Source organism: Ostrea edulis, chromosome 4, assembly GCF_947568905.1.
Source record: "Ostrea edulis chromosome 4, xbOstEdul1.1, whole genome shotgun sequence".
NCBI lineage: Eukaryota > Metazoa > Mollusca > Bivalvia > Ostreida > Ostreidae > Ostrea > Ostrea edulis.
Genome location: NC_079167.1, coordinates 12,828,119 through 12,856,102, shown reverse-complemented (window position 1 = coordinate 12,856,102; position 27,984 = coordinate 12,828,119). Strand labels below are relative to the sequence as shown.

Sequence of the window (27,984 nt, the reverse complement as noted above, 5' to 3'; positions counted from 1 at the left end):
ATAAGAGTTTCCTTACCTACTGATGTGCGTGCTGTAAACTACTGAAGGTAATACTATATTTCTCTGTAACATCAACCCTAAGTCTTGATTGCAGTATCATGAGTGATAAAGATGTGATTGATTCTTAAAACCCACAATTCTACTTTCAGTTTGAAGAGAAAGCAGTAGTACAAGATGGCACAAAGGCCTGTTCCTTCTGGAAGTTCTGACGAAAGTGATCATTACGAACGTCTTCCCAATATTCAAAGAAAATCACAAAAATATTCTGAAGTTGTGGAGGATAAAAGTTCAAACTGGATAATTCGTACTCAAGAACGCTATCCAAATATAGCGCCAACTATCCATACAGCATCAAGTGTTGTTAACTCTGAAACTCTGGATAGACCGCCCGACGCTCTCTTACGTCGTCGCAGAGATATGCTGATGAATAAGACAGATTTAAGTGCTGATTTTCACACTGACAACGAGGTCTCTCCGTATGAAGATTATGATGAAGACCCGCTCGTGAATTTAAGGACAAGGAAAAATGCAGAGGAACATGATGGTTACCTTGTCAGAAAAAGTATTTTGGAACCAAGAGGTAAAACGTCACAAAAATCAAAGTACTGGTATATTGATTGATTTTATATTGTTTAACGTCCCATTCGAAAATATTTCACTCATATGGAGACCAAGAAATCATTTGCTTGAAGGGTCGCTGTATGTATGATATTATACATATAATTAAACTAAGCAGCAGGTTTTTATGCCCCCGAGATCGAAGATCGGGGGGCATATTGTTTTTGTCCTGTCTGTCATTCTGTCTGAAACTTTAACCTTGCTAATAACTTTTGAACAGTAAGTGATAGAGCTTTGATATTCCACATGAGTATTCCTTGTGACAAGACCTTTCCTTGGGTACCAACATTTTTGACCCTGTGACCTTGACCTTGGAATTTGACCTACTTTTTGAAAACTTTAACCTTGCTAATAACTTTTGAACAGTAAGAGATAGAATTTGATATTTCACATGAGTATTCCTTGTTACAAAATCTTTCCGTTGGTATTGAACCTTTTGACCTTGACATTTGACCTACTTTATTATTTTTTTTACATTGGTCATAACTTCTAAATGGTAAATATTAGAGCTTTCATATTGTACATGAGCATTTCTTTTGACAAGATCTTTCTACTGGTACCAAGATATTTGCCCTTGTGACCTTGGTCATCTTCGGAATTGGCCATTATCGGGGGCATTTGTGTTTCACAAACACATCTTGTTTTTTTTTATTCTTAGGAGACATGCCATCGAAATTATCAAAATATTGAATGATGATAGTGCTCCCAACATTTCATTATTTCAACATTTAACAGTGAGAAATCCACAGTCGAAAACCACTTTCGGTCTCGCTTCTCATGCCACAGAATATAAGAGACTGGAAAAAGACAACGAATGCATATATGTTCAAGAAACAACATGTTAATGATGAAGTGAAGTGTATTCCACACAAAAGGGTAACGATAATTGAATTCTTTATCTATTCTTTATTTTGAAGCGGAGACGGCGGACATTTCCAAATTCTTCGAGCTAATGTTGTACAACAGGGCCAACATTGAAGAGTACAGCGATATCAAACGACATATCAAACTCTGCATCGTTAGCCAGACTTGCTCTGCTTTTGAAGATCTTCAGAAACTATTTGAGTTCCTCCGATTTGAAGCGATTAGTATTACCAGTCTGATTCATTTCAACCTTCAGTACCTTTTGCTGAAACTGTTCTTCGAAATAGGAATAAAGTCACAGACTAGAGATGGATGTAGATTAATAGAAGTATCGTATAAAAACCTGATATCCGAAATTGCCTGTTCTAAAAACAATGCAATTCGACTTCCAATTCTTCTTAACATCGGGCTACTCTATGTGTGCAGTTGTGTGACAAAGGTGAAATCAGAGACAATGAAGGAGATTGCTAGATTAACATCTTCATTACCGAAAGGAAACGTTGGAAAACTCTCTTCTATGATGGAATGCTATGCAAGTTTTGTGCTCGGCTTTGAAAAGGGGAATGCATTGCAAACCCTTAGTGTAGAGGACTGGCAAACATCGTTGACGCATACAGAACAAATCAAAGTTCTGCTCGGGTGCTTTGATTGTCTTTCATTTCAAGAGAAAGTTATTCTACCGACGTATTTAACAGTGCTGGTAAGATTTTAAATTTCAAGTTTATTATACGGTAAAATCTGTCATAGCTTAAAAGGATCCTATATTAACATAGCTTTTTACTGTTGCAATATATTAAATATTCGTACAAAATTTGCTTAATCATTGACTATTAAAGGGCTGATAATTGTGGGGATAAAATCTGATACAAAAATTCTATTCACAGATATTATTCAGTATATTATGAATAAGAAACTGTGTTGAAATGTATCGGGCCGTAATTTGACACAGTTTGAAAAAGCTCGACAATAATGATAAACTCGAGTTGTACACAGATCTTGACATTGAATGCATGATAAAGAGAGGAAGAGGTATTCAGCTTATCATCCTTTACATGTAAAATCGGCGAACCATAATAGTTATTACTTCCCTATAGTAAATAATCTCCAAGCTTCAGAGGTATTGTTGGAAAACATAAAATTGAACCTGAATTGTCCATGCCCCCATGATAATCTTTCAAATTGTTAAACGCCAATGGTTAGGAGAGCATTTGTTAACCCACCATTCTGAATCAAATTACACTTATTATTAGGGATATATGTAGTTTACCACGATCGCCTATATTATTCAATGTATCCATGATATTCAGTTCTTTTATATGCGTCAACGAAGATATTGAAATCATTGAATGGCCGAGAAAGAGAATGTAGATAATTGATTTTCCATTGAAGGTGTTACATCATTATGACAAAAGGCATGCTACAGGGAACATTCTGTCTTACGCCAAAACAGTTGCCAACAGAAGCGACTCAGATAACATTCAAGGAAAAGTGTTAAAGTCTTATCTGAATATGCTTTTGGAAACAGTACTTGAAAAAAGAGTGGAAGAAAGTAAGCTAAAATAAACACACAGAACGGTCATGGTCCAGTTTCACAAAAGTTAGTCATGTTTAACTGACATTTAACATTTAGTTATCACTATATAAATGAAAGGTGAAGATAACGAACAGTACTTAATCAATCTCATAACTCCTACAAGCAATACAATACACTTTGGCAAACACGAACTCCTGGACATACCAGAGGTGGGATCAGGTGCCTAGGAGGAGTAAGCATCTCTTGTAGATTGGTCACACCCGCCATGATCCCTATATCTTGATCAGGTAAACGGAGTTATCCGTAGTCAAAATCAGTGTGCCAAGAACGGCCTAACAATCGGTATGAAACACGTCAGACAGCATTTGACCCAATGGAGGATTGTATTGGCAAACTATATGGTTATAACGGCCATAGAAGTTGGGAAATGCTGACTTTATTCGGGACTGTTGAAACCCCTGCACCATGAACTTGTTTGTCAGTAGCCTGCATCGATTTAAAAATTGACCAAACGCAGAACAAGCTCATGCGTATCGAATCAGTAGAGCGATATAAACACTATAATTATGCTGGGGATAATGGAATATTGCTACATAAATATGAATATATGTAAGAATTAATAACAAGTTAACTTTAGTTAAAGCTAACTAACTTTCGTGTCCAGATCAAGTTACTGCGCATATTGCAAATAAATAGCATATTTCAAACTTTGAATCACGGGCGAGGAATATTTGAGTGTACATTACTCTCGCAGGCATTTCAGGAAGTAACAATCAGTAAACAAATGTGACTAGTAGATAAAATTCAGCAATAAAATTTTCATTTAGATCGCGTAAACAATGAACGAACAGTTAGTTGGTAGATCTACAAAGTTGATTGTTTATTTCAGTTATTGAGTTAGATGTTCATTCGGAAGACAATCTTTTGACGGTTTTGGACCTATTCCAGTCCGAGGCACGAAGAAGATATGCATTTTTGGGTTTAGGGAAGGACATGCGCGAAAGGTGTATTGATGTTGCATCCCTTGAAAAAACAATTCTAAGGTGAGAAATCAGGATTGAATGTCAAAGATACATGTGAATGCTGCGCAAAGCATTCTCAGCGATGCCAATGTCTCCACAAATTATAACTGTAGGTAATATAATGGTAACAAATTGTTTAATCCACAACTTTATTCTTATGACACGTCATTACAGTCATTATACTACAGACAACTTTGTGTTAAAGTATCGGTTATTTCCTTGCAATTCCTTAAATTGTTTTGGATTGGTCACTATCTCAATACATTGTATATCATAACAAAGATTTATGACACAACGTGTACCTCATACGCAATTATGTTTTAAGTTTTGGAATAGCCCAAACATCAATTATACACGTACTGCTGGGATACAATATCAACATATTATCGTCCTGTGACCTAGACCATGGAAATATAACCTTAGCTCAAGATCATTACATGCCCATGTATTGTAGATGAAAGTTTGCTTCACTCATTTTTACTGTAGTTGTGTAAATCATATACATGAACTAAAATGTTGCAGATTTATGCCCAGTACCGGTATTGATGATAAAGAACTCTGGTGCATTTGAGAGTTATAACCAATAGTTGTGTTTTCTAATTCATGTTAGATGCATTGAAGAAGATGTAAGAGTTCTCGACATTGATTTTCCGAAACAAACAGAAACATTAGTTTATGATAATCCCATTTTCACCAAACCATTTTGGAAGAAATATCAGTGCTCCATCTTGGGAAAATATGGAACATGCACCGTGTTGCTCCCGTCTATAGACTGTGCGACTGAAGATCCATATGACGATTACAAAGAAAATGCAGATGAGAAAGAAACCAGGGAAACTCTGAATGAATTGGACATACTTCTTAGTATTCACTACAGAGGATCTCATGAAAACATAATTCACCTGATGATCCATCAATTGGTTCCGAGACCAGTTATGTTTATAACTGAGGGTAAGGGTGAAAACTTGTTGACATACCTTCTGAGGCACAATAAAAGGAGAAAAACATTAAAAAGTGAAATTTTACTGAACTTTCTCCTGGAATGCATAAAAGCATTGCAGTTCCTGCACGACAAAGGAGTTGTTCACAGGGATGTTATCGCAAAAAGCTTTGAGGTTCACACAACCAGCAACGCAAAGGATCAAATATTGAAATTGAGCTCATTTAGAATTGCCACCTTTCTGTGGGAAGAAGGTGAACAGCCCAAAACAGATATAATAGGTAATATAAATAACGACAGTATACAATACATTATTACATACATGTATCTTGATATTTTTATGCCCCCGAGATCGAAGATCAGGGGGCATATTGTTTTTGTCCCGTCTGTCATTCTGTCTGAAACGTTAACCCTGCTAATAACTTTTGAACAGTAAGTGATAGAGCTTTGATATTTCACATGAATATTCCCTGTGATAAGACCTTTCCGTGGGTACTAAACCTTTTTTACCTTGATATTTGACCTACTTTTAAAAACATTGACATTGGTCATAACTTCTAAATGGTATATGTTAGAGCTTTCATATTGCACATGAGCATTTCTTGTGACAAAATCTTTCTACTGGTACCTAGATATTTGTCCTTGTGACCTTGGCCATCTTCGGGATTGGCCATTATATCGGGGGCATTTGTGTTTCACAAACACATCTTGTTTATGTAGATTTTTACTCGGACTTTTACTGAGCCATAATAGTCCGTACTGTAAATGCCAGAAGACTTTTTTCACTCATTTGTAATATATTCAAGAGATTATTGGTAAATAAAGATTCAAAATGCCGGTTTTGATTTCAAGACAAATGCCTGTAGGACTACTAAGAGAGTAATTAGCAATGTCTTCATAGGGATTTTTAATTAAAGATAAATATGGGAAATGAAAGTCTTTCAGAGAGAAACGAGTATTGGATTTCTTAGATGTTGATGTAAATCGTTTAGAAAATTATCTTTCAGATCCGAATTGTGACCAACTTCCTACACTAAGTTCGGCTCCAGAAAGTCATCTGGAAGCAATATTCCACACCAAGTCAGATATTTGGCAAGTAGGGGTGTTTGGTTTTGAAATTTTTAATTATGGAGGATGGCCATTTTTAAACGAGAACGACACGTCGTTAGACCACGTCATGGTTCAAGTAAGTGTAATGTATAGAACTTTGCAGGATAGGTATATTGCATGAACTAGTAAATGTTCAACCAAGAATCCATCGTTACTCCTCATGAGAATATTAGCTGCTGTGAAGGAGAAACTTCAGACATATTGTACCACAACATATGCAAGAAGTGAAGTGATGTAAATCAAATGCAGATTCTCAAGAATTCCAAAGAAGTTTAAGTAAATCTGAATCAAAAAAATTCTCCAAAATCAACAGCATCAAAAACTACATTTTACACCACCATTCGTCACGATAGATTAAAGACTACACTTTTCTGCATCACAGTACCTTCAATAGATATGGGAAAAGGAAGCATTCATACCTTCGGAACAGTCATTCAAAAAATACCTTTTCCTAAAAGCCTCTCTTAGTCTATGTAGAAGTACTCTGAAGCTGGTATTAAAAAGATGCTGAATTCCTCATTGACAATATCTACCTTCTGTTGGGATATTACGTGTAGGTCTTACAACAATATGTGAAATTCAAATGGACAATAATTGGGCTTCTTTATTAGCTGACTTGTTGGGGTTTTTTTTATTCTTATGAGGCAAAATTTATTCAAAAGCTTCTACAATCCGTCATTAGGTCGAATTCCCCTTTCTACAAATTGTTAGATCGTTCTTTTCGTACTGGTTTTGACTACTGATTACTCTGTGTACCTAACCAAGAAAGAGGGCTCACGGCGGGGATGCTTACTTCTCCTAGGCATCTGATCCCGCCTCTGGTGTGTCCAGGGTGTTTTAGGGGTACGTGTTTGCCCTAATATCATTTTTGTATTCTTTACAGGATTTTGTTTTTACATTGATCACTTTGGTTATCTTTATTTTTACTGATGGCTAAGCATGTAATTTGTGAAGAGATGAATTTGAGGATGGTGTTCATTACATTTTAAATGTCCTCCTTTTACTCCAGGAAGAATCAGTTGTAAAAGTCTTTTGACACATTCACTGATTCAAATTCTTATACATGGAAAATATGATTTATCAATAGATTTTCACCTAAACCTTTTTGATGTAATACACACGTATATTTATATGTACCAATTGTCTGTATAGTTTGCCGTCCGTATGTATTTTCTCTTTTGCTTTTCCATATTTACCTTTCTTTTGCATAAAAGAAAATATGTATCATTCATCATAAAACATTGATATTATCCTATTACATGTGTATACCTTTGTAATCATATACATGTATATATAGAGAACGTATATTGGCTTATAGCCTAAAGTCTAATCATTTTCTGTATCGAATAAGGTAATTATAAATACAGGTAAACGTCGATATCTCGAACTTGTTTGGACCGAAGAAAAACTAGTACATGTAAAATTAAAGTACAACTGTGCTACTTGAACGTTGCATTTCCTAAAGCAAAATGACCAATATTCTATTGGTGAAATTTTATTATTTAATTGTGTACGGTGTTTATGTCTCTCAATTGATTCGATGCACAAGAGCTTGTTCTGGGTATAATCAGTTTTTAAATCGAGGCAGGCTAATGAGAAATAAGCTGATGTTATAGGAGTTTCAAGAGTCTCATCAAAAGTCACATTTTGCTAATTTTATAGTTGTCTGATGTGTTTCATAACAATTGATAGGTGGTTCTTTACTCTGATTTCGACTGTAGATTACTTTGTTTTCTTGATCAAGGGTTCCTGATAGGGCTCACGGTGGCTGTGACTGGTCGACAGGGGATTATACCTGGTCCTATCTCTGGTATGTCCAGGAGCCCATGTTTACCCTTCTCTTAATTTTGTACTCTTTATAGGAGTTATGAGATTGATCACTGTTCGTTATGTTCACATTTTTATTGCACTATTGTCAGCGAGGAAGACGATGATAATATGAAAAGTGGTATGTGTTTAAATTCAAATGAAAGGCGAAGATAACGAACAGTGATTAATCTCATAACTCCTATAAGCAATACAAAATAGGGAGTTGGGCAAACACGGACCCCCTGGATATACCGGAGTTGGGATCAGGTGTCTAGGAGGAATAAGCATCCCCTGTCGACATGTCACACATTCCGTGAGCCCCATATTTTGATCAGGTAAATGTAGAAAATACAAAATACTTATGAAATAAATGTTTAACTAAAATGAAACCACACAAACAATGTCATTTTTGTAAGTTACATCATACGATAAGAATTTCATGTGTTAATTCACTCCATCCCTGAATACGTATTACTTGTTTTTTTATCAATCGAATTGGGTGATGAAACTGCATATGAAAACATGCTGAGCACATTCACTTATGTAGTGATGGACATTTGTCCCACTCCCGCGTGTAAACAAATTGTATTGTGCCTTTTTGTGTACAAGAGTTCTTTAAAGGGAAATAATTCGGACACATCTCAAAACTTGCGTATTCGAATCAGAAGGCATTCGAGTTAATGACAAGTTCAATTTGTAAATATGATCATTATGAAATGCAAAATACTGACGTTAAGGTAACCTATCCATAAAGCCCCCAATGTTGTTTTCTTTTTAAGAATTGCTATGCAATACATAATTTGATATCAAATGAACATACACAGTGATTCACCAAGAATTTCAAAATTGACAAGACATGTAAGAAATATCAGTTTTAGGGATTGACCTTAATTCCTATGACAAATAAAGTCAATAAGACTATAATTTTCAAAGAAAATTCAGTATGAAAAAATTCGTATTAACATTGTTTTTTTCTTCTTCCAAAGAAAAATAAAGGCCACCATACAAAGTATGAAAATATTTTTACAAGCGTCGATAACTCTTATCAAAGTATAATTCACTATAAATAGATCTTGGCATCATCTACTCTCTCCGCAATCTTTATATCACTGCAACTTGGACATTTTGTTTTCACAAAAGATTTATTGCTACATATATAGACGTTTTGTGAAAATAGATGCTTTTATGGATCAGTTACCTCAAGGTAGCTCCATCCTCATGTGGCTTATCAATATTAATAGTTAAAAGTGGAAAAACTATTAACTTCCACTCAATATAGTTTAATTTAATTAATAACCAAAAAAAAAAATGTATATATTGCCACTTTTTAAAGATGTCAGATATACAAAAACAGAAGTATACATCAACATCAGAAAATCGCACATTTTCGTTAAAGAATAAAAATAGATCAGAACTTGTTAAAATGACAAAATTTAAAAATCAAGAGTTTTAAACAACTGCTAATTCTTAAATATGTATAGATTAATTGTGGATATTAGGGAAACCAATGTATAATAGACATCCAGTAGAGGAAATTCTAGCATAGGAGTTATTGCCCTTGTCAACATTTTTAAAATCATAAATAATTGATTATTTATGGAAAATATAAACTTTTTCAGTGTAAATAGTTTACCAGATTTTTTTATTATATCCAGTGAATAAAATTCCTCAGAAAGATATATTATTAAGATTTTTGCAAAAACCTATGACATCACATGAGGATCGATCAACCTTAAACAAGACTGTAAAAACCCCTGTGTCATCAATTTATTTCTCAGTATCCTGCCTTGGTTTAAAGTTGACTTCAACACTTTACACGACCATTCCTCACGATAAATTAAAGACTAGACTTTTTGACATCATAGACAGCTGCTTCTTCAACAAAAATGGAAAACGCAAATATTCCTATCCAGTGATCAGTCATCCAAAAAATTCCTTTGTTAAACGCCACTCTGATTCCACGCACAGGTATTCTGAAGTTGAAATAAAAAATATGCTGGAGTTCCTCGTTGGTAGTATCTTCGTGGTCTTTAGTGATCAAGTCTTCCAACAGTCTGTTGGAATCCCACTGGGCACGAATTGTGCTCCTTTGTTAGCTGACCTGTTTTTATATTCTTTTGAAGCATAATTCATTTTTAGCTCACCTTAGCTGAAAGCTCAAGTGAGCTTTTCTGATCGCTTTTTGTCCGTCGTCTGTCTGTCCGTCTGTCTGTTAAACTTTTCACATTTTCGACTTCTTTTCCAGAACGACTTGGCCAATTTCAACCAAACATGGCCAAAAGCATCCTTGGGTGAAGGGCTTTCAAGTTTGTTCAAATGAAGGGTCATGTCCCTTTCAAAGGGGAGATAATCACATAAATGCAAAAATCGGGTGGGGTCATTTAAAAATCTTCTTCTCAAGAACCACTGGGCCAGAAGAGCTGCAATTTACCTGAAAGCTTTCTGACATAATGCAGATTCAAATTTGTTCAAATCATGGCCCCCGGTGGTAGGATGGGGCCACAAGGGGGATCAAAGTTTTACATACAAATATATATGGACAATCTTTAAAAATCTTCTTCTCAAGAACCACTAAGCCAGAAAAGCTGAGATTTACATGAAAGCTTTCTGACACAATGCAGATTGAAGTTTGTTCAAATCATGGGCCCCGGGGGTAGGATGGGGCCGCAATAGGGGGATCAAAGTTTTACATACAAATATATAGGGACAATCTTTAAAAATCTTCTTCTCAAGAACCACTGAGCCAGAAAAACTGATTTTTACATGAAAAATTTCTGACATAGTGCAGATTCAAGTTTGTTCAAATCATGGCCCCCGGGGGGTAGGATGGGGCCACAAGTGGGGGGGATCAAAGTTTTACATACAAATATATAGTTAAAATCTTTTTCTCAATAACCACTGAGTCAGAAAAGCTGATATTTACAAGAAAACTTTCTGACATAGTGCAGATTCAAGTTTGTTCAAATCATGGCCCCCGGGGGGTAGGATGGGGCCACAAGTGGGGGGGGGGGTTCAAAGTTTTACATACAAATATAGAAAAAAATTTAAAAATCTTCTTCTGAAGAACCATTTGGCCAAAGAAGTTGACATTTACATGAAAGCTTTCTGACATAGTGTAGATTCAAGTTTGCAAAGGGTAGTTTGGGCCATAATAGAGACTAAGGTTTTACATGCAAATATATATGGAAAGTCTTCAGATATGGGCCAAGGTGACTCAGGTGAGCGATGTGGCCCATGGGCCTCTTGTTAACAAAAACTTTTAATTTAGAAGAAAAAATCTCTTACTTCAATTCGACATTTAGATATATCAACGACGTATTATCTATTAACAATAATAATTTTCACTCATATGTCGATTCGATATATTCCAGTGAACTCGAAATAAGACACCACAGAGTCATCCACTTCTGCTTCATACATAGATATTTTATTGATAGTAGATATTAACGGCAAACTAACGACTCAAGTTTATGACAAACGGGATGATTTCAGCATCTCCATCGTCAACTATTTATGTACATGTAGTAATATTCCATTATCACATGCATATGGTGTTTATATCTCTCAACTGATTCGATACGCTAGAGCTTATTCTGCTTACGGCCAGTTTTTGTCCCCCACCGCAACGCGGAAGGGGACATAGAATTACCGGTGTCCGTCCGTCCCACTTCATTTTGTGGACGCAACTCCTCAGAAACCGCTTAACAGATTTTGATCATATTTTGTGGGATTGTTAGTCACCATGTGTAGTTGATCATATTGTGCCACCATTTTGATTCGACAAATTTTACAGGATTTATGGGGCTTTGTTGAATTTGTACATAGTACACTGAATGAACACTTTGTGGACGTAACCCCTCCGAAACCGCTCACAGGATTTCATTCTGAGGATTGTTAGTCACCATGTGTAGTTGATCATATTGTGCCGTCATTTTGATTCAACAAATTTTACAGGAGTTATGGAATTTTGTTGAATTTGTACATGCTACACTATAGAAATTTTACACTTTGTGGACGCAACTCCTCCGAAACCGCTCAACAGATTTTGTTCAAATTTTGTAAGGTTGTTAGTCACCATATGTAGTTGATCATATTGCGCCGTCATTTTGATTCGACAAATTTTACAGAAGTTATGGGACTCTTGTGTTTCAACTTATTTGCGGCGGTGGGGGACATGGCTATGTGTAGCAATCTTTTTTTTTAATCGAAGCAGACTACTGACAAACAAGTTGATGGAGCAGATGTTCCAAAAGTCTCGTTTAAAGTCAGAATTTCGCAAATTCTATGGTCATTATAACGATATAGTTTGCCAATACAACCTATCCTTGGGCCAAATGCTATCTGACGTGTTTCATACTGATTGTTAGGCCGTTCTTGGCACACTGATTTTGACTTCGGATAACTCTCTTTACCTGATCAAGATATAGGGCTCACGGCGGGTGTGACCGGTCAACTGGGGATGCTTACTCTTCCTAGGCACCTGATCCCACCTCTGGTATATCCAGGGTTCCGTGTTTGCCCAACTCTCTATTTTGTATTGCTTATAGGAGTTATGAGATTGATCACTGTTCGTTATCTTCACCTTTTATCATACACTGAACATGCTCTCGTGTATCGAATCAGTTGAGACACATAAACACCATAAGCGGGTGGTAAGGGAATATTACTGCATGGATATTGGAAGTTGAGGATAGAGAAGCTGAAGTATCTCTTTGCATTAAAGTTGAATTGTTTGTCGTTTATGGAGACCTATGTTCAGTCAAACATCCAAATATGAATCATATTTGGAAGACATTGTGGTGTCTTCGAGCTTATTGAAATACATGGAATCGAGATATGAATGAAAATAAGTATTGTTAAAACAAAACGTCGATGTATCTAAATGTTGAGTTGAAGGCCACTGCAAGAAAGTTCTTCTCATGTCGAAGGTTTTAGATAAATCCTGCTTCACAAAAATACAAAAACAGGTTCCCTAAGATAGGAACCTAATTTGTGCCTGATGGAATTCCAGCAGACTGTTGGAAGACATAATCTCCAAAGACTATAGATGTTGTTACAGAGGAACTTCAACATATTTTAATATCAACTTCAGATTACTTGTTCCGAAAATCAGAATGGTGTTTAACAAAGTAATTACAAGACATGGATATTTCCGAGTTCATTTTTATTGAAGGATCAGCTGTCTATGATGTGAAGACCCTTAGTCCAAATTTTATCGTGAGAAATAGTGGTGTAAAATGTTGAAAAGTCGACCGTTTTGATGCTTTTGACTTTAGAAAAAATTGTGATTTCAAATTTATAGTGAAAGTTTTTTGGAATTTATAAGAATACACATTTCATTTGAAGCATTTCTCGCATATGCTATGGCACAATATCTTAAGCATCTTGATTTCATCATGATAAATAATATCATCTACTAAATCAATGACATTAAACTTAAATAATATTGAAGGGATGTTGTAGGTAACTATAAACAAACGGAAACCAACCCAAACAAAACAAATGCCAGACCAGGTCAACAAAATTCTTCTAGACGCCTTAGAGAATGAGCCGAACGACAGACTTGATCTTAGCAGTATCGAGGAACGTATTTGCGACTTTTTGCAGGAAGTTTCTAAACTCAGATCTCAGCCTTATAGTAAGATTTCCATGGAAATGGTTTAGTTCAAAGAAACAACAATTGAATATTAGAGAATTTCTATGCGAGGTAGTAGAATGGGGTCCTATAGTTTTCCGTCTACCTCTTTATATGCGTGGTTTTCTGTATATCTATTACTTTAACTTAAGCATAATGGTTGAACTACCGGTATATTAAATACTTGATTCATACCTAAACTGAACATTCAGAGTTAAAGATATTTGATCAAGCTATACGTAAAAATCTAGGTAAATTTGTCACAAATGTTCCTGGCCAAAGTTGGAGGTAGGGCGTTTTTCAAATATACTTTTTGTTTAATACTTGCCTATTGCTTTTAATACCTATATCAGAAATATACAATCAAATGCAAGACGTATGGGTGTCAAAGAGTATACCAGCAATGAGTAGTCTACAAAGTAAGGATCCTGAACACATTGAGAGGGTAATTATGTATTCAGTACTTACCATTAGGCATGAAATATAACAAATTCGAGTTTTACATTTTTGAAATAAATCGATAAGATAAATTACTTTCATTTTTAGGGTACACCCAAAGAACTGATTGAATTCAGGAAGGGTAAAGAAGGTTCGTTATTCCATGACATTATAGGACGGCGTAAATTATTACATGATAGGACAGCGTAAATTACATGTATTACATTATAGGACAGCGTAAATTATTACATTATAGGACAGCGTAAATTATTACATTATAGGACGGTGTATAAATTATTATATTATAGGACAGCGTATAAATTATTAAATTATAGGACAGCGTATAAATTATTACATTATAGGACAGCGTAAATTATTACATTGTAGGACAGTGTATAAAATATTACATTATAGGACAGCGTAAATTATTACATTATAGGACAGCGTAAATCATTACATTATAGGACAGCGTAAATTATTTTGTTTCATCGAAGTTTGAAGACAACCAAATTACAAACTTTCGGCTTTCATAAAAAAGTTTGCAATTTTTTTTTGTTGATACCTTAATAAACAAAATGATTTATAATGCCAATGCTTATATTTCATTTTCTACACCATACATGTAGTATGCTTTGTACAATACACATGCCATGTACTTCTAAAATGGGTGGAAATTTTACATCCTAGTAGCTGCGTAGAAATACACAGCATATAAATCTACGTCTTTGAAATTTGTGACCCCATAAATTACAAGGAAATTAACATTGGGAATTCTCAATGTTTTCCCCTGTAGATTTTCGGATTAGTTGGTATCAATAAATATATCAGGCAATTTTTGAATGTATTTTGAAATTTTTCGTTATCCCTATCGTCAGTTGTCAGGTCCGAGTAGAGCTACATGTGTATCCATAAGTTCTGATACAGCTCGTCAAGTTTCAATAAGGTATGTCTTATGTGGACCCTTATGACGTAACCTTACTCGAACCTGACGCGATGTTTCCCGCCAAGAGAGGCAATATTATATTTGTAGTTCCATGGGATAACATCCCTAGAAGGGGAAATAGAATGGACTTTATTTTTTTTAATGCTTTTTCCTGCAACACTGATACCTACAGGGAGTTGTTAATAGAAATTCACACGTACGAAAATGAAATTATAAATCATGCAATTAAAATCTGGCACCATTGTTATGCCAGATACATTTTGCAACTGTGGTATTCATGGTTTCATGTTGTTATAGGTCCTTATACAATGTATGACAATTACCAAGATATATGTAATCAACAAAACAGCAGAAGAATAGTTGTTGTTACACCAGACGACATTGAAAGCGAATTCAGAGTCGAGAGGGTCCTCAATGTACAGGTATTAGTATAGATATAAGAGATTTTAATACGTGGTAGTCTTCTATATGTCGTTATGATACAAAGCTTTTACTTGAAGATGGGAAGACTCGAGACTTATCTCTCTTAAATAAGGAGGCTCTGTGCATTGCTTCAGACATATGGCCTCCTAAGACTGGATTACCGGAGGGCGTGCCGACAATGGTAAAAAATATACAAGTATAAAACTATAGATTCTATTATATGATATATATATATATATATATATATATATATATATATATATATATTGTTAAGCTGTCAGTTTGGACAGTGGCATATATTCCGAAATTTATACAAACAACAATTTGGAAGCTTAATATCATGAAACTTTGCCAACATTATTCTTTCTTTCGTCTTTTTCTTGAGGAATGAAATCATGGAAAATCACAAAATCACCCCCCAAAAAACCAAAAATTATACAGCGTACATGTATTTGGAAAATGAACTTTAAAATTGGAGCATGCCATTAAAGCAAACATTTTGATTAGATATAAGAAATTCACAATTAAAATTTTGTATATCAGTTACTTTTAACAAATGTAACTTATCGTGGAATAAAGGTGACATAAGAATATGCAAAATAAAATCTGTCTATGAAAATAGCACCAAATTTTTATTTAGAACAATTAACGATAGAATTATTCGCATCATCCAACTCCTGCAACAAAATCCAAAGTATGACGTTTCTTATAGAATTACCAATGCTTGCCTGGGGAGTCGTTATTTGACATTGCTACTGATGCACTCTATGGTGACCACATAGAGGGTTACATACCCATTCTACACCAGTTAGCCTGTTTACTGAAAGCATTCCATGATGCTAAATGGATGGTAAACTGCTTGCGTTCCAGAAATGTTTATGTCGTAGACGACAAATTCCTCTCACGTAAAGAGAATGAGCTAAAGGTAATGTCATTCATGCTTCCTCTTTCCTCCGCTTCACACCTGAAAAGGTGAAGATAACGAACAGTGATCAATCTCATAACTCTCACAAGGAATACAAAGTTAAGAGTTGGGCAAACATGGACCTCTGGATACACCAGAGGTGGGATCAAGTGTCTAGAAGAAGTAAGCATCCCCTGTCAACCGGTCACACCCGTCATGAGCCCTATATCTCGATCAGGTAAACAGAGTAATCCGAAGTCAAAATGAATGTGTAAAGAAAGGTCTAACAGTCGGTATGAAACACTTCAGGCAGTATTTGACCCAATGACAACTTGTACTGGCAAAGTAAATTGTTATAACGACCATAGAATATGCGAAATGCTGACTTTAAACGAGACTGTTGAAACCCTTGTAACATTAACTTGTTTGTCAGTAGCATTTATTTTAAAACTTATCGTACATAGAACAATCTCATGCGTATTGAATCAGTTGAGAGACATTAACATCATATGCAGGTGATAATGGAATATTGTTACACAAATATGAAAAGATGAAGATGTTGAAGTTGAAGTCATTACGTTTGCCATGAAGTTTAGTTGTTAGTTTGCCGTTAATTTCTATTTTCAATAAAATATCTTAAATACGAAGCACATGTGGAGGACACTGTGGTGTCTTTTAAATCGAGTTCACTAGGATATATGGAATGGACATATGAGTGAAAATAATCATTGTTAATAGATAAAACGTCGTCGATATATCTAAATGTCGAGAAGATGGCTATAACAAGAGATGTACACGTAAATCAAATAAAATTTTGCTGAAACAATGTTAATAGATCAAAAGTTTGATCAACACTTAGAATAGAATATATACAAACATACAAGACAGTTAATTATATGTAAACTTAGTTATCAAGAAGTTAAAAATGTTATATTGTTAATGCACGAATGGCAACGCAGGAAGACCAATACAAATAGGTCACTCGAGTGACTCAGTTGATCCAAACAGTGTCAAATTAATGCACGTACAGTTTGCCATAGATTTTAGAAAAATGGTATATGAGCGTTTCAAATAGATGAGGTCTGCAGTGCGTTACATGGATAACGAACAACGTACGACAAATGATGCATGACAAAAGACGCAGATCAATATCAATAAGTCACCTGAATCGCCTAAAAACTAATTAACGAAAAACAAAAAGGGTTGTACCAGAATTGTGAATTTTGAAACCTTGGGTTTTGACTCAAGGGCAGGTTCAAAGTAGTCATATAGAGTTAGTATAACATATATTGTGGGTGTGACTTGCAATCTGTCGTTAGGTCGTTCCTTGTATACTGACTTTGACTACGGATTACTCCGTTTACCTGACCAAGATGAAGGGCTCATTTAGGAAAAAGATAAAGGGTTCACGTCTGCTAAGGCATTTGATCCCACCTCTGGTATGTCCAGGGGTCCATGTTTGCCAGTCTGTTAATTTTGAATTCTTTATAAGGTTCATAAGATTAATCACTGTTTGTAATTTTCACTTGCTCATAGTCGTTCATCAATATGGGCACTTTCGGGTAAATTTGCGATTTAATTACAAATCTTGTTTATACTGGTGCTCAGTATCAGAATTTAGCCTAGATATCTAGAACATGAAAATTATTATAGAGTTTGTAGCCTTTCGGGTTAATGATACTTTTAACTACTATTCAGGTAACCGATAAGGCTTGTGGGCCCCTAGTTTATATGATCACCCGTTGTCAAGTAATGTTTCTCTTGATAGATATTATCACCCTGGAAGGTGTGGCTTTTACTTCCACAGGGAAGTTTGACCCTTTTCCAAACTTTCTCGACCACTCATATTCGAATATGTAAAGGTATAAGGTACTAGTATGTAGAAACATCAAATATATTCCATGTATAATGAAGGGATGAATTGTAATGTGGCTCGGCTATTTTGACAGAAATATTGAAACTTTAACGGAGCATCTTTGTTTTTACTCCATTAAATCCAAGTATAAAATTTCATTAGGTTTTATGTTGTTTCACGTCCATTCCAAAAACTTTCACTCAAATTGGGACGTTGCAAGATGTAGGCGAGTGCCACAAATTTTGATTCTTTCCTGGCAAAATCATCTAGTAGATGCTGTGGACATGCCATTTAGACACGATTTTCGCCATTCTTTAGTAGATTACTTGTCTTTTTGTTGGTAATCATAGAGCATCCATGTCCATGGTTAGTATGATAGTGTCTTTTTGAAGGACTTGAACCCTTTAGTAACATCAATACATGAACTCCATTATCTTATCCTAGTTGCATGTACTCTGCCACTCATTAAGTTCCCGTCAATTTCCTTACAATGTTGTAAACTATACATCCTTCCTGTTTCTTATCTCTGCTGCATTTTGTGACGTTTTGCTAGCGCGTCAACAATTAAGTTATTTTATCTATGTAATACACATGTGCATTTATTGAATTTGTTTTGTCACCACTTTTGCTGGTTGACGATTCAACATAAGTAAGAAAGTTAGAAATTCTCCAAGGGACATGTAAAAAAAATAAACAAACAAAATAACTTTGTTGCTTTCATGATCCCACCCCTGGCGTGTCCAGGGGTCCATGTTTGTCAAACTCTTTACTTTGTATTGCTTATAGAAGTTATGAAATTGATCACTGTTCGTTATCTTCACATTTCCTTTAACTCTTTATAGATATAAAACGCGTGTGTGATTTTTTGAAAGTCTTTTTGTAATACTGAGTAGTCCATCTCTTTGATCTCTCCACGTCTGTTAGTCAACAAGTTGAACCATTCATGGAATAGCCAATATTGCTTTCTTCTACGCAATTGGTTGGTCACTGCGACTTGTTGTTCAAAGAACCATAAATCAGTATGTAGGGTATATGGATTATTATTAAAATCTTTTTATGCCCCCGAGATTGAAGATCGGGGGCATATTGTTTTTGTCCTGTCTGTCATTCTGTCTGAAACTTTAACCTTGCTATTAACTTTTGAACAGTAAGTGATAGAGCTTTGATATTTCACATGAGTATTTCTTATGACAAGACCTCTCCGTGGATACCAACATTTTTGATCCTGTGACCTTGACCTTGGAGTTTGACCTACTTTTTCAAAACTTAAACCTTGTCAATAACTTTTGAACAGTAAGAGCTAGAGCTTTGACGTTTCAGATGAGTATTTCTTGTGAGAAGACCTTTCCGTGGGTACCAACATTTGTGACCTTGACCTTGGAGTTTGACCTACTTTTTGAACATTTTACCCCTGCTAATAACTTTTGAATAGTAAGTGATAGAGCTTTGATATTTCACATGAATATTCCTTGTGACAAGACCTTTCCGTTGGTACTAAACCTTTTGACCTTGACATTTGACCTACTTTTTAAAAAATTGGCATTGTTTATAACTTCTATATGGTAAATATTAGATCTTTCATATTGCACATGAGATTTTCTTGTGACAAGATCTTTCTACTGGTACCAAGATATTTGTCCATGTGACCTTGGCCGTCTTTGGAATTGGCCATTATCGGGGGCATTTGTTTTCACAAACACATCTTGTTATGTTTAGTTGCGATGCTCACAATGCCTTCCCTGAAAAATCTAATAAGCTATTACATTCATTCAGAGAATTTTTTATCCCTTGAAACGATGTTCAAACAGTGTGAATGGGAACGTCAAGTATTTTCACTTGACCAGTATTTCAATTTGAATGATTACATTTATATTGACAATATCATCAAGCTGAAAATAACAGGTGAAACATATTTCGTTATCAGCATTATTCTGTTTTTAAGTTATACTTTCAATTACAGGTATTCATTCCAAACATTGGGAGGTTTGCTAGAATGCAAATGCAAAATAACCGTTTGCTTGAAAGCACCATTTTGCAAAGGGACCCGGCACTGGAATATTGGTAAGAAATAAATCAGTGGTGTGCCCAGGGGTCCGTGTTTGCCCAATTATCTATTTTGTATTGCTTATAGGAGTTATGAGATTGATCACTGTTCGTTATCTTCGCCTTTCATCAGTGATTGAAATCATATTTCAAGGCAAATTAAAGCGAGCTCGTCTTTTGGATGATATACTACTAAACGAAATAAGTAAATTTTATAAAAAAAAAAAAAAAAAAATGGCCACTATATGAAAGATGTACCCTTTACACCTGTGAACAGAGAAAATGTGAAAATAACAAAAAGGTATCAATCTCGTATTCCCATAAGAAATTAAAAATTAAAAGTTGCGCAAACTTAGACCCCTGGGCATAACAGAGGTGAGATCATGTGCCTGAGGGAAAAAAGCATCCCCTGTCAACAGGTCATACTCACCGTGAGGCATACATCTTGATAAGGTAAACATAGTATTCCATAGTCAATATCAATATGTAAAGAACGGCCCAGCAATTGATATGAAACACTTCAAAGACAGCAATCGACCTAATTAAAGATTGTATTTGCATATTAGATCATTATAACGACCAAATAATTTGCGAAATGTTTATATTAAAGGAGACTGTCGAAACCCCTGTGACATCAACTTATTTTTAGTAGCCTTTCCCGATTTAAAACTTGATCATACGCAATACATGCTTTCACGTATCGAATCATTAGAGAGACATAAACGCCTTAAGCAAATGATAATGGAATATTGCTACAAAAATATGGGAAGTTAACGATGGAGAAGTTGAAGTCATCTTGTTTGTCATAAAGTTGTGTTGTTAGTTATATGTCTCTTCATTGTCTGTGTTGTTGTTGTTGTTGTTAATGAATCTTTCATAATTCTCCTATCTCACACATTGAGACATGGTGAATAGAAAGTGTTCGTGTAAATGATTCGGAATACGATTGGAAAAATAGTATCAAATAATGTAAAACTTATACGGTACCAATTTTGATGCACCAGATGCGCATTTCGACAAATAATGTCTCTTCAGTGATGCCCAACCGAAATGTTTGAAATCCGAAATAACTATGAAGTTTTAGAGCTAAATATAGCCAAAAACAGCGTGCCAAAAAAGTGGAGCCAAATTCGTCCAAGGATAAGAGCTATGCATGAGGGAGATAATCCTTAATTTTGAAATGAATTTCTAAATTTTATAACAGCAATTAAATATAAATAAGATTATCATGGAACGTAAAAATAGACATTTTTATTTGCCATCCCTTTTAGGGATAGTCAAACTGTTGTTACAGTAGAGTATAATGAAATATGCTAACACTACGAAACCTGTGACAATAGTGGATCACTACATTGTACATGGGTTAAAGTTTGAAACATTTAGAGACCTAAATATGTCTTTGCATATGCAAGGTGATTCATATAAAACAGTGTGGCTCAATTTTACCATCTGCTTTTTAAAAAAATTCAAACGTTCCTTTTTGATGGATGATGGTTATAAAGATATGTTCCAGTGCATCTTATATTATGTCTTATATTATAATAGGATTTTTTGAAATTGGAAGAAACATGCATTTTCTTATCTGGAAATATAAATGAGTTTATTATCCTACAATGCTTCCAATGGTTCGTAATAAAATTTAATTCCCTGGCATCATATAGACTAAATTTTAACGGCATAAATATTTCCTTAAAATTCTATGACATTAACGGCAAACTGACAACTCAACTGTATGACAAACGGGATGATTTCAGCTTCTCCATCGTCAACCTCTCATATTTGTGTAGCAATATTCCATTATCACCTGCATATGGCATTTATATATCTCAACTGATTCGATGTGCAAGAGCTTGTTCTGGGTATAGTCAGTTTTTAAATCGAGGTAAGCTACTGACAAACAAGTTGATGGTACAGGGATTTCAACAGTGTCGATTGAAGTCAGCATTTCGCAAATTCTATGGTCGTTATAACGATCTAGTTCGTCAATACAACCTCGTATTGGGTCAAATGCTGTCTGACGTGTTTCATACCGATTGTTAAACCGTTCTTTGCACACTGATTTTGACTGCGGATAACTCCATTTACCTGATCAGGATATAGGGCTCACGGCGGGTGTGACCGGTCAACAGGGGATGCTTACTCCTCCTAGGCACCTGATCCCACCTCTGGTGTGTCCGGGGATCCATGTTTGCCCAACTATCTATTTTGCATTGCTTGTGGGAGTTATGAGATTGATCAATGTTCGTTATCTTCACCTTGCATGACTCTAGAACTATTGAAAATAATGTGTAAATAATACATATATATATCGTCGTGCCTTGAAATAGACATAAACTATTGAACATAATCTTTCACTTATTCACTGATACATGTGTATATATATATATATATATATATATATATATATATATATATATAATAATAATAATAATAATAATAATAAAAAAGATACACGAAGACGTTTAGTACTAACGTCTTCGTGTACGTCTTCGTGTATCTTTTTTATTTTTTACCTATACTTTTACCGATCATTGCGAAAAGTAATTATATATATATATATATATATATATATATATATAATATGTATATACACTGTATTCATATACCTGTCGCGGTAGGTCATAACTGGGAAATGGTGAGTCTGAACCCTGCTCTTGCCTTGAAATAGACATTTCCATTTGCCATCCCTTTTAAGGATAGTCAAACTGAACTGGTGTTACAGTAGTGTATAATAAAATATGCCGAAGCCGTAAATATTGGTAGTGATTGCTCCTTCGCCAAACGCTGGACATTTAGAACGGACGTTAAAGAATCCCCATATATAGGGCTCTGAGTGCTAAGTGTAGGTCTAAAGGGGTACTTTACCTTCAGGTCTCAATATGAGTGAAAAATTCTCGACGGGACGTAAAACAAACAACAACTGAATTAATACCTAAAATGAATAATTCTCTGTGGTAGAAGTGATATTATACACATTAGATTTACTTGCAAAGGTTCAACTTTGGTTCTTTGTGAAATTCTACTGAAGATCATTCTCACTATGAATAATTTTGCTGTGGTTCTAATTGACCAGATGGTCTAACATTCAGAGTTTTGTGAAGTACAGGGGGATTTGTAACATAACGATAAGACAAGAAAATGATCTTGTAGAATAGAATATGATTGGGAAATGATGACTGATTGTTACAAGTACATCCTTGGTGAGCGTAATTAGTAGACGGCGACCTTCAGTGGAGAATGCTTAGCATACTTTGAAAACGAAGGAGATACAGAATTTTAAAAAAAATTACCATTAGTTAACTTTTTTTAAAGGCAAAGTCCTGAAGTGATACATAACAACATGCACTCTCCAAAAAGTGACGTGTTTTCATACGCAAGACTGGTTTCGGAAGTCGGCGGAATCCTTCATTATTCAAGAAAGATAAGGCGACGTACGAACCGAATCAAGAGGATTGAACGTTATTCAGTTCCATGTGGAAATATGAGAAAGAGTGAGGTAGTGAAGATTAGTTAGAGTAAAATTATCATGTTAATACATTTATAACGTGTTGCTATTAAGGACAAGCTGATACATTATCATAGATGATGGGGCAGAGGAAGGTCAAGGATAGGGTCTCCACATTGGGAAAACAACGTATACAGATACTTACGTTTACATGACCTAATTAATTCATTATTGTGATAAATTTATGGACCACGGAAGTGGAAGATATTAGAATCAAGTTAAACTGTATTAGGGCAGTCATTTTTCAATATTTAGACGGGTTACAAATTATTCTGTTTTTCAATATAATTATATAAATAGATGTTTGTCAACTTGCTTCCGATAGAGCAGATTCGGGCTGAAAAAGGTATGTTCAACTGAAGGAAGCGAGGCTGCATATTGGGGGTTGAGATTACGTCATGCCATAGTTTGAACAGTGTACATAACTTAAATCAACGTTGTGACGTAGCACATGTTTGCTTTTAGATTCTTCCATTCATCTACAGTGACAAAGGGCCTCCAGAATATGATACCATTACCAAAAGAATATACGACGAAGTTATTGTACGTGGTGTCCATTCAGAAAAGCATCACAGACCGTCTATGGCAGATTTTGTCGATACGTGGGAGGACATTGCCAAAAATTCAGGGTACGTTTGAATTCAGTTTCACCTATAATGGTAATTATTCAACTCTTTGTGTTCGCAACATTTACAATATGAACATAATTCAATGAAAAGATTATGGCGTTTAAAACGTTGCTATATTCAATAATCTTGTGATGTTTGTTCAATATCTTGTGATGTATATTCAATACATTGTTATGTATGTTTAATATCTTGTGATGTATGTTCAATATCTTGTTAATGTATGTTCGATAATCTTGTAATGTATACATGTTCAATATTTTGTGACGTATGTTCGATAATCTTGTGATGTATGTTCAATATTTCCTGATGTATTTTCAATATCTTTTGATGTATTCGATAATCTTGAGGTGTATATTCTATATCTTTTGATGTATATTCTATAATACTGTGATGTATGTTCAATATCTTGTGATGTATATTCGATAATCTTGTGTTGCATTTTTATGCCCCCTTTCAGAGAAGAGGAGAATATTGCTTTGCACCTGTCGGTTGGTCAGTAGACCACATGTTGTCCGCTCAATATCTCGAGAACCATTCACTTGATCGTAATGATATTTCATATGTGGGTTGGTTATGACTCCAAGAGGACCTCTATTGTTTTTCAGGTCAAAGTTCAAGGGTCAATCTACTCTAGACATAGGAGAACATTGTCTGCTCAATATCTTGAGAATCCTTTGCTTGACATACATCAAACTTGATACATTGGTACATCGTTAGGAGAAGATTACCCCTATTGATTTTGAGGTCACATGGTCAAGGGTTAAGGGTCAAATTGGACATAGGAATATACTGTCCGCTCAATATATTGAGAACTCTTTGCTTGACAGACATGAAACTTGGTACACTGGTACATCTTCAGGAGAACATGCCCCTATTGATTTTAAGGTCACATGGTCAAAGAACAAGCGTTAAACTGGACATAGTAATATATTGTATACTATATATTAAGAATTTGTTGCTTGATTGACACCAAACTTGGTACACTGGTACATCTTCAGGAGAAGATGACCCCTATTGATTTTAAGGTCACATGGTCAAAGACCAAGGATTAAACTGGGCAAAGTAATATGTTGTCTCCTATATTTTAAGAATTAGTTCCTTGATTGACCCCAAACTTGGTACAGGGGTACATCCTAAGGAGTAGATGATCCCTATTGATTTTTAAGTCACATGGTCAAAGGTCAAGGGTCGAACTGGACATAGGAATATACTGACCACTCAGTATCTTGAGAACCCTTTGCTTGACATACATCTAACTTGGTACACTGGAACATCATCAGAAAAAGTTTACCCCTATTGATTTTTATGTCACACGGTCGAGGGTCAAACTGGACATAGGCAGACATTGTCCGCCGAATATCTTAAGAATCCTTTGCTTGACAAACATGAAATTTGGTACACTGGTACATCATCAAGAGAAAATGACCCTTATTGATTTTGAGATCACATGGTCAATGGTCAAACGGGATATAGGAATAATACTGACAACTCAATATCTTGAGAATCCTTTGCTTGACAGACATGAAACTTGACACACTGGTACATTTTCAGGAGAAGATGATCCCTATTGATTTTAAGGTCACATGGTCAAAGAACAAGGGTTAAACTGGGCATTGTAATATATTGTCTGGTATATTATTAGAATTGTTTGCTTGATAGACACCTAACTTGGTACACCGGTACAACATAAGGAGTAGATGAACCCTATTGATTATTAGATCGCATGGTCAATCCACTCTTGACATAGGAAGATATTGTCTACTCAATATTTCTAATTGGTGATACTACTATCAAATAAATGATGCATGTGTATAACCCTTTTCAATTTTGTACCATAGGGGCATATACAGTGTATGTTTTACAAACATCTCTTGTCGATATCTTGTGATGTATTTGACAATTTGCTTAAAGACTACCTGAAATGTGATAAGCATCAAAACTTCGATTGATAACCATACATTTTCAAAACTTTTGTAAACAATAACATAGCCAAATCTTTGTTGACACAACAAATAATAAATTCTGTGTAATGAACTTCTGTCATAATGTGTAACCTTAATTTTTTGTAAAAAAAAAAAAACAAAACTTTAAACTCATACAGACGGTATATTTTGATTATTTAAAGTGAAAAACAAAATTTTAGGGGAAAGCTTGAATCAGTCCCTTCTACAATTGCTTTGGCTCATGAAACCACATAACAATGAAGAATGTACTGTGCTCATGATATCATAGGGTCACCTTGACATGATGTTCTCTTTGTGTATTGAAGATTAAAGGTGTCGAGACCAAACATACAACTAGTGAAACAGCAACCTTATTTGAGGGAAACATACTCTACACCAAACCTTAGAAACAGCAGTACAGCCGTTCAAACACGTCACAGCTTTGGAATACAATCTAGTGTATCTGACGTAAGCAGCACAAGACGTCAAATCGAAGGGTCATCATAGGTTATAGTTCAGGAACCAACGGGAAACTGATTCACAACTAATATTTTAAAATTGATTACTTGTCTATCCCTGCAGCTATTGATTTGAAAATGTATATATATGAATTCATTTATCAATAGTTTACAGATCACAATCTTTTCCTATTTTTGAAAGAGTTATGGTTGAACTTTAGAATTCGGGGATTTGAAAATTTTCCGGGCTTTGTAGTTTCTTCCTGCAGCTATTGATTTAAAAATTCATACATGAACTTATATCCAATGGGCTACATCTTATGTATAAGTTAGGGATTTGTTCATCTTTCTTGAAAGAGTTTATTAGCAATTAATGCCACAAAGCGAGACACTAATGAAATGCTTGCCATCACAATGATATCTAGTTTAAGACTCAAATCAAATTCACGTGTTGTCCTAAATTCTGTATAAACTAACATATTGTAGCTGTCTGTGTTTGATACTGTTACATTCTTAATACCCCCTTACAAACGAAGTATAGGGAGATATACTGAGCTAGAATAAGCTTGTCCGTCCGTTGACATACTTTTGTCCAGAGGGTATCATTAACACCGATAAATAGATTTTATTAAAAACTATATCTTTTATGAAAAATGAAGTTGGGCACCTACTATTTTGACTGAGATTTTAATACATTCAAGGACGTTATGGATATTTTTTTCCATTTTGAGGGGGTGTAGTCATTGTCCAGAGTACATGTATATCTTAAAATGTTATTCAAACTTTGTGTATATATTAAGTATGTAATGAAGTTGTGCGCCTGGTATTTTGATTGGAATTCTTTAACATTCAAGAAAGTTATGATTATTTTCATTTTACATGTGTTTTTTAACTTATGAACTTTTCTTTTAGATTCTTTTTATCGATCTGTTCTCTCACAGAGACTACTGTATTAGTTTAGAAGGTATAATGGAGTCATCATTCGCTGTCTGTCCATCTGTTATTTTTAAATAAAGGAAAAGACACTGACTCATGCATGTTGAATAGTTATCCATGAAATTTTAGGTAATTCAGACATTTCAATATGAGTGAAAAATTATCAACGGGACGTCAAACAATCAATCAATCATGTCCAAGGGATGTGTTCTTTCTTCAGTAAGCACAAATTCACTATTTCCCCACCATTCAATGCGTTAGAATCCATTCACACGTACATTAATGAAAATTCCAGTTGAAACCATTCTTTTAACGGCTTAAGGAAATTCCGAAAGAAATGAAAGTAGGGTGTGAATTTAACTTCATTTCTGAAAT

The 27,984-nt window shown here is 35.0% G+C and overlaps 1 protein-coding gene across 1 annotated transcript; it reads left to right on the top strand.

The window, feature by feature from the left end:
- Positions 1-27,701, top strand: LOC125669671 (uncharacterized). The gene is made up of 16 exons (XM_056161969.1): positions 1-47; positions 150-580; positions 1,536-2,182; positions 2,872-3,031; positions 3,906-4,059; positions 4,649-5,259; positions 5,986-6,164; positions 13,361-13,535; positions 13,886-13,977; positions 14,079-14,121; positions 15,211-15,517; positions 16,049-16,261; positions 20,056-20,156; positions 23,451-23,634; positions 24,109-24,272; positions 26,542-27,701. The coding sequence occupies exons 2-11, from the start codon at positions 175-177 to the stop codon at positions 15,345-15,347; spliced, it is 2,604 nt and encodes an 867-aa protein (XP_056017944.1). The 5' UTR covers positions 1-47; positions 150-174; the 3' UTR covers positions 15,348-15,517; positions 16,049-16,261; positions 20,056-20,156; positions 23,451-23,634; positions 24,109-24,272; positions 26,542-27,701.
- Positions 27,702-27,984: the final 283 nt, after the last annotated feature.

What these genes read in the sequence shown, in the direction of transcription:
- LOC125669671 (XM_056161969.1), top strand. Translation starts at nt 175, where the DNA reads ATGGCACAAAGGCCTGTTCCTTCTGGAAGTTCTGACGAAAGTGATCAT. An exon ending in GCCCAAAACAGATATAATAG is followed by an intron (nt 5,260 to 5,985) that starts GTAATATAAATA and finishes ATTATCTTTCAG; the next exon opens with ATCCGAATTGTGACCAACTT. An exon ending in ATTCAGGAAGGGTAAAGAAG is followed by an intron (nt 14,122 to 15,210) that starts GTTCGTTATTCC and finishes ATGTTGTTATAG; the next exon opens with GTCCTTATACAATGTATGAC.